At 42.1% G+C, this 8,529-nt stretch overlaps 1 protein-coding gene across 4 annotated transcripts in view; it reads right to left on the minus strand.

The window, feature by feature from the left end:
• DNAJC13 (DnaJ heat shock protein family (Hsp40) member C13) overlaps positions 1 to 8,012 on the minus strand; it is a 51,716-nt gene extending 43,704 nt beyond the window's left edge. For 2 of the 4 annotated variants that reach the window (XM_078598323.1, XM_078598320.1), the window contains exons 1-4: positions 7,880 to 8,008; positions 5,270 to 5,352; positions 1,115 to 1,190; positions 440 to 589 (exon numbers count right to left, since the gene is read on the minus strand). In XM_078598323.1, coding sequence (XP_078454449.1) covers positions 440 to 589; positions 1,115 to 1,190; positions 5,270 to 5,337 — 294 coding nt within the window. In that variant the 5' untranslated portion in view covers positions 5,338 to 5,352; positions 7,880 to 8,008. Of the gene's footprint in view, positions 1 to 439; positions 590 to 1,114; positions 1,191 to 5,269; positions 5,353 to 7,863 lie in introns of all 4 variants that reach the window. The other 2 variants (XM_078598321.1, XM_078598322.1) reach the window with 2 other exon arrangements.
• Positions 8,013 to 8,529: the final 517 nt, after the last annotated feature.

Here is an 8,529-nt window from a genome sequence, read left to right on the forward strand (position 1 = left end):
AACAACAATGTACTTATCCTCATGAGTAGTACAGACAGATGAGCTTCAACATAAATATATTAGGTCAGTGCAACATTTCATTGAATCAATTTTAATGTATTGACTGCATGTTATAATGCAATAAATCAAATTAATTTTGCTTCAGAAGGTGCTGTTCGGGGAAAACAGGCAGAGAATAATGTTTAATGACTTGCCAAAACCAATGGACAATGAAGTGTTCTGCAAAATTAAAAGCCACACGAAATTACTTTTAAGGGTTAAGTTGAACCCAGATGTTAAATCGCATTATGAAGCGTAAAAATAGATGTACTTGGACTGCATTACATGTGCTTCTTTATTGCAATTTAGCATATGCATTACTTTTTACAACATACATTGTATATATTATTGAGTTGGTTATGCCTGCTGTGTATAGCATGTTAAAAGCACAGCAACTTACGAGGGCTTCAGTTAACAAGTCAGTCCGGTGCTCGCTGGAAAACTTGAGTGTCTCCGACTTCTTACCACTGCCTTTACGGAATGTAAGGTTAAACTCAGTACCCTGTCCCTTGCCAACAGGAGAGATGCTGCATATATCATTGTACGGCCACTGCAAAGATAAATGCACAACATCAAACTATAAACCCGGGCTTTTTACAAAAAATAATTTTATCCTACCAGGATAATACAGATGTATTAAGGTAGCCAATGGAAATGTCTAACTCTAATGTTATAGTGTCATGAGTACACAGTCTTCATCTCAATACCAAAGGGGCACATACATGGTAGCTTTATTCCAAGAACACGCTTACATTCAGCAGAACAATGCAACTATAATTAATGTTTCCGTGTTCAAATGGATCCTAGAAGCAATCAACCAAAGACATACATTCTGAAATAAAAAATGTACCAACTACAACGAAAGTAGAAAATTGTAATGTTATAGGTTGGCAGATTCACTTTCAAATTCATTCAATTTCAGAAAGTTCGACTTTCCAATTTGTTTAAAGCCATCTATGATCAACTCGCATTAAATTGCTCTCAACTTTTTGCCATTTAAATAACTTAGAGTTGTATGCCTGGTGGCAAATCCTAAGACTGACATGAATGAAGAGCATGAAAATGAAAAACTTGCCTGATTTGTGATTTCAAGTGTGGTTGGATTGTAGGTGGCGACTCCCAATGTCCCCACGGAGAGTACACGTTTGTACCTGAAAGAAGACGTCAGCTTAATGATATGAAGGAAAATTTGAAACAGATAGGAAAACTGCAGCTCATTAAAATAAAGTGGTGGAATAAGACTGTTTAAATACATATTTTTCCATGAATGTTAGCCACACTAACCGATGAACATGTGCAACTTTAATTTTTCCCTTCATTATTGTAGTTTGTTTTCATGAGTTTTGCCATGCTTAAGTTTGAGAAGTTCATGAACTTATTTTTAGAGTAATTCTATCATGCTATTGTGCTTATTAATGAAAAATAACATCACAAAAAGTATGCTGAACACACCAGCTAATAAACATACATTTAAAATTAAAAATCAGATAATAGATGCAAAGCATATTAGACAATATCTTATGGCAGTTACAATAAATAAAAAATCACCAGTTAAAAAACATATAAAGAAATCAATCTGTGACAATCCCACCATTGCAGCATACATGCATAATACAACTGTTTAACTGATACATAAGTTACTACTACCCATGTAAGCTCAATAATTTTACGTGCTACTGCCGCACTGAAATCCCTAAAGTCATAAAATATTAACAATAAAAAGCAGAGCAGCGGCACAAGCCTTCCTTGCTTATAGTTGCAGTGACTGCATGTTTACGCCACACAATGCAATAACATATGCAATGTCATCACGATCGAACATTCTCCATCCACTGCTGTGCAAATGTATGCTTGTACTGCAGATGTTGCTTTTGGTCGTGTGCAGCATAAATCCATGCCATGTGTCCAGACTGCATTTCTCTAATTCCCCTTTACTAAAAACAAGTATTATAAACATACCATGCTAGGACACCATTAATTATACAGTACTGGCTCATCATCACACCACCATCATCAATCAAATCTCAAAGCCCTGCTCATTAAAACAGTTTCAGGAATTTAAACAGTGACATCTTAATTTGGCACATGTCGTGCACTGGTTGTAATAGAGCACACACCACTTGCTTGGATGAATACATAATGAGTAAGCAACAACCAAGGAAAAAAGGTTCAATAGAATCAAAGCTTCATAAAGGTCATCACGTGTGATTATACATCCATTTATACAAGTGATTATGCCTCAAATCAAGATGTCAAATACTGCTTTAAGTTCCAAGCACAACATTAAAATTGGTAACATGGTAAGTGCAGCAATTGGTTTTTGAGAACTCTTTGATTGCCTCCAAAATAACAACCCCACACACGTCTTTAATATTAAGCAATGATTGTCCAAAAAAATATTCAGGTGCCTTGTGTTGGCTGGCGAGGTGGCTGTTATGGCAGATGTTAAGAAAGCACATGTGTTAGCAACTAGACAGTGATGTGTATAAACAAGCCTGTGGAATACTGCAGCATACCAATGTAACAGAATATTGCCTTTATTTTATAATAACGAACAGAATGCCTGTATTTACCACTAAACGTACCCAATAATGTCAGTGTGTAACGCGCGTGACGTCAATCCACGTAGACAAGCCCCCCTCATTTATAATCATGAGCATGTGACGTAACTCTGCATGGAGAACCCCCCCACCCCTCATTAATAATCATGAGCAGGTGACGTCCTCCAAATGGACACCCCCCCCCCCACCATTAATAATAATTAGCGGGTGACGTCACTCCACATGGGGGGGGGGGGGCAAAGCACCTCCTCCCCCCTCCTCAGTGTCAATTTATAACCCTCACTATAAAGGCAGAACCCTCACGTCACGCGATCTCCGTAACGCTATTGAGACATAGAAGTAAAAAGGACGTCATGATGAACAAGGGAATATCACCTTTAAATGAAATAAGTCTGTGTCACCACGCCCTTACTAATTGCACACACAGTCTATTCGCTTGCAAGTTTCAGATTTACTGCAATACACCCGTCCTTGGACGGGCAAAAGGCTAGTTTTATCAATAATAACCAATAGACAATATAGTACACTAACTATAAATATCTGGTGTAGTTATACATCAATCTCACACTTGAATTCATTTCACAAGTATAAGGTAGTAAGACTCAATAAATAATACTTTATTGACCAGGAGTCCATCATAATAAAGGATAGAAATTATACGGTGAAATTACTCCAACAAAAAATGTTAATGTATTGTAGAGCACCACTGAGAAATCTTTCAAATTGTTTAAACTCCCTCATATTGCAAAAAAAATTGAGGCAGCACCATTCAGCCAAGCAAAGTGTGTGTTATCATATCACAATAAGAGCATCTTGCCCTTTCTTGCCAAGCAAGCACTAAGCACCGAGGTAACATATGGCTTAGTGACAAAACTATAAAAACACTCCTTTGGAAATGCATGTGGTGCCATCGATTTAATGATGCAAAATCGACTGAGTTAACAGTTTCAGACAAGGCCCATCGGGGTATTCCATTTACTAGTACAGTGCCGGAGAATGACATTTCAAATAATGACACAAGGAGTAAACACAAGGGAGTAAAATAACTCACAACACGAATAGCATTGAGTATATCCAGATACTCAGTTCATACATGGCAGTACTTTAATGGAAGGCTATCAATCCCTCGGACAACACATTGCGATTCTGAACCACGACTAATAATTTCAGATATGGTTTGTATACACAGGTATTATTATCACCATTACCTATTAAATTGTATCTACACGTTCAGCCCTTCCGACATTCCACTCCTGGATGAGGGCCTCCACAGTGTGGCTCATGGGGGTAATTTTATCACACTTCAGCACATTGGTCAGTGCAGGTTTAAAGCGAGCAGCATAAATGTCGGAGCATATTACATACAGTACAACATATTTTACTGCTGCCACCATTTAGCCACAGCTGCCTATGATAACTTAACGTGTGTGGTGGCCACCCATCCAAGCAATGTCCATGCGTGAACCTGCTTAGCTTTCGAGACCGACAAAACTGGGCACATTCTGGGTAATTTGGTAATATGTATTAGATTATATAGCATCCATTTATTCTGTACAATAGTAGTTGCATCTACAATAATTACAATTGAATCTATTAGCCGATGATGTAAAATGCGTGTGTGGTGGACATTGATAACAGGCCAAACATAATTGCTAGCATCCTTTAAGAATTTCTCACAGCATGTCTAATGGCAATGCTTCTAAATGAATGTCAGGCTAGCTGCCATGAGCTACACCATTCAGTCAATACCGGCAAGCATGCTTGTGTGGCATTTGAGTGCTTGAAATAATATGCAGCTATGTAACATAAAGTTCCTCCATTTATCTCCCTTAGATCATGGATGGCTCTCTATGCATATAGCACAAGTATCACTGTCAAAAATGCACACCTTAAAATTATGCAAACTGCAAGTATTTTTTGGCAATAAAATTACTTTCAAGTTGCAATGCACTGAAGTATATTTGTTTCAGCGATTCTAAACCCACTTTTACCAATACACAATCTATTGCGTAATGTTTTTATGACGTGACATTTCAACTGGTTATTTGCAACACCCGATGACACAATGAAAAATAATCTGTTGCAAAAACAGTTAAAAAAACAAAGATGTGCAGCTGGTCTGAGATGCAATGAGCACAACTGTTTCATCTATTCCTCGGTAGAGTCGTAGAAATCCCAATGATCTCTTAAATGTAGACCTTTGCCTCACAATCACGGATAGTTATAACCACGTGAACTACCATGTCACCTGCTAACACAATGACAACAAAGGAATGTGCATTACACTTAACGATGCCTTGAGACTGCAAATATATGGATATGTAACAGTAGGTAAAAAATAAAATATCAACTATTGTACTGGTTTAATATTAAGACGAGCCTTCTCCATGAAAGTAAGACTTTGAAATATGGTTTAAATTACACACTGAGAACGCACATTGCCATCTGGAATAGTTGGTGCCAGTTTGTTTATCACTTTCAGGAATGACAAAAAAAATCTACGAATACACACGTATAATATGGAAGTGAATATATACACATGCATAAAACAATTTCAATATAACCAAAAGAGTTTGCCTGACATTTATTTTTGCACGCTAAATTCACCTTTGTATATTGTATGCAACATAAAATGTCCCGCAATATAGAATTTAAAAAATCAGACTTACTTCCCCCGCCATGAATGCTTTGTTGTGAAAAAGCAGGCCACGTCCTTGTTATCCTTCAGCACATTCATTGTTCTTGTTTACTCCTGGTGGCGGAATCAAACAAACACAAACAATAGGTTTTAGGTCCAGCGTAAGAAAATATATTTCCATCATTGGACTGCCATGACAGCGTGACGCGAAGTAATTTCTGCGGAGCAGCTTTAAAGTGCCACGCACACCATTCTGGGCTTCAAAGTGATAACGAGCAGACTGCACTAACACGCATAGACCTACGCTTTTCTATTTAAATGTCACACAAGGCAGAAACTACAAAGCTCGTGCACATGCTGCCCACACTATTTATGAAATGGCAAAACTAAGCATTCTGATCACTGGTACAATCGAATAGTTGTTTTTCATTTGGGCTGCATAGCACACCAATGTGCTTTCAGTTTTACCACGTGTTGTTCGGCATGTCCAACGTTTTACCCCACATGATATGGCCTTCTTCAGTTTCTTGTGCATATTCACCACGTGAAGACAAACTTCGGGCAACATGCTGAACAGTACGCTGCACAACTTTAAAACACATCAGAGTTTAAAAGTTGTATTTATATTATTTACCAACATTGCAGCCATTATTTAAAAGAGTTACCAAAATGAAACAATACATAGAATTGCTGGACTCGGCAGTCAATCAAATGGCAAAGATGTATCCTTAGGTATAGCCAAGTGTGTGCTGGTATGAGATTCAAGAGCTGAGATAAAATAGTAAACACATGTTAAGAGTGCATGAGGAGCGATACCCACTTTACACTAAGCAATCCATTTATTAAAAATCAAGTCAGAGTCCACTGAATTATCTGTTGTCCATGAAGAATGAATAATCTGTTAGCCCTTGTCCATGATGAATGATTTAAACCTGTTAGCCCTTGAGTAATGATTCCGAATGAAAGTACTCAACTCACTCATAGGAAGCGTGTTCCTACAATCTTCATACTTCAATTGAATGTTTGAATTATATTTCGAAGTTTATCCATGATGTAATAACCTCCCAAAAACACTGCCAATGATTACAGCATTCATTTAAAACGTGATGTATACTGTACTTTCAAAAATTATGCAATCAAAAACATCATGGCAGGGAAGTATTTGAACTAAGGAAAACTATTTACAGCTCAAAATCCAGCAAAACTGCATGCAACCAGACCACGGCTGATTGTACCCTAAAAAAACATAAAAATATTATGGATTGCTTTCATTCACTATACTAACAATCTTATCTTACAACTAGACAAAGCTCGTGGAAAAGTAACTTCCAAGCAAAGCGCAAGCATAACACAAGGCAGTGGCTACGTGGTCAATGATTTGGTTCCTTTTTTTATAATTCAGAAAACTTGAGTCCATCAATAAACTGAGAACCATGGAAATGGGTTTTAAGTTTGGCGTATTAATTTACCGATTTCATTCACAGCATCACTTCCACCATTGAGTGAAAAAACTGTTCACAACTTGTGACGACCTATTAATGACCACACATACACTATTACCACTACGTTTTATATGTATCATCACTATGTAGATCCTCATCACGAGACATAACCTTATCGAGATTTTACACACATAGCATCACAATTATGACGGATGCATTACTCTACATTACTCCAACAGCCACATCATTACATCGCAGTTAAATTGCATTACGAGACACATCATTGCTCAACATCATCACTACTGCAGAAGCATGACTATGACTTTCACGCTCAAGATAAGGGCCTCCTTACACCGTGTTGGTGGTCGTGAAGGTTGTTTGACCATACTTCACCACGCCGGGTGGATGAAGGTGGTGGGAAACGTACACGTGAGAGCACACATAGGTCAGTACAACAATAAATGCTTCTACACTACCACCTGGTGCCCACCACATATCACACATTCCTAACACATCACCATGTCACCAGGCCGTAATCATTTCCCAACTATCACTGCTGCTGACCCAATCACATCGTCGTCACACCGCGTATTACACACTTCCTATTATTGCATTAGAGACCTTAGGGGCAAGTGCTTGTGCTGTGACCAGCAACACGCCCGACCGCCTTTGTCTCCCCACCAATGCCAACATTAACACACAAACCACACAGGTACACGTTTCCGGCTGAGTTGACCTAGGGGGAGGCCCTGGACAGGTGCCAGGTGCAGGTTCCCCTTAACCCACCGAAACTACGTGGCCGAGAACCGAACGATCGCCGCACTATCGACATCCGCCATCGATCACCGAGCCTCAGCGACGCCAACCCAAGGCGCTCGTGCCAGGCTAGGTGCACAAGCGGGGTGGGGCTCGCAGCTGTTAACACGCCGCGTTCGCCCGTCTCCCGTCGTCTCTACCCCACGACGCTTCACCCTCGCTCGTAGCCTTTCAACACTCGCCCCGTAGCTTGGCGTGCACTCCCCATGTCGACACGCGTGCACCACTGCACTGTACATCTGCACGGATGCTGCAGTGGCGTCCGCCCGTGTGTTCGCCGCTCGTGTCTTTACCCCGTGCCCTCGTGTGTGTGTGCCGTGTGTCATTCTCCTCCCCCCCACCCGCCCCGCCAACAACAACATCCCACCGCAGTGTCTAATCACCGTGTCCTGCCACCGCGCGTGTCGCCCGTGTCTCCTCGCAGAGATGCGGCCACACACCTCCTCAAGACGAGGCCATGGCTTCCCCGAGCAGGAAGCGCCGCCGGGCTACTGCGCATGCGCGGCTAGAGATTCCCCCCCCCCCTTACTCACCCCCCTTACTCTCCCCCCCCCCTTACTCTCCCCCCCCCCTTACTCTCCCCCCCCCTTACTCTCCCCCCCCCTTACTCTCCCCCCCCCCCTTACTCTCCCCCCCCTTACTCTCCCCCCCCCTTACTCACCCCCCCCCTTACTCACCCCCCCCTTACTCACCCCCCCCCCTTACTCTCCCCCCCCCTTACTCTCCCCCCCCCTTACTCTCCCCCCCCCCTTACTCACCCCCCCCCCTTACTCACCCCCCCCTTACTCACCCCCCCCCTTACTCACCCCCCCCCTTACCCCCCTTACTCCCCTCCCCCTTTCTCCCCCCCCTTACTCCCCCCCTTTCTCCCCCCCCCTTACTCTCCCCCCCTTGCTCCCCCCCCTTGCTCCCCCCCTTGCTCCCCCCCCCTTGCTCCCCCCCCTTGCCCCCCCCCCCCTTGCCCCCCCCCCTTGCCCCCCCCCCCCTTGCCCCCCCCCTTGCCCCCCCCCCTTGCCCCCCCTTTCCCCCCCTT

This window comes from Lampetra planeri, chromosome 10 (assembly GCF_965212315.1).
Source record: "Lampetra planeri chromosome 10, kcLamPlan1.2.h2, whole genome shotgun sequence".
Taxonomy (NCBI): domain Eukaryota; kingdom Metazoa; phylum Chordata; class Hyperoartia; order Petromyzontiformes; family Petromyzontidae; genus Lampetra; species Lampetra planeri.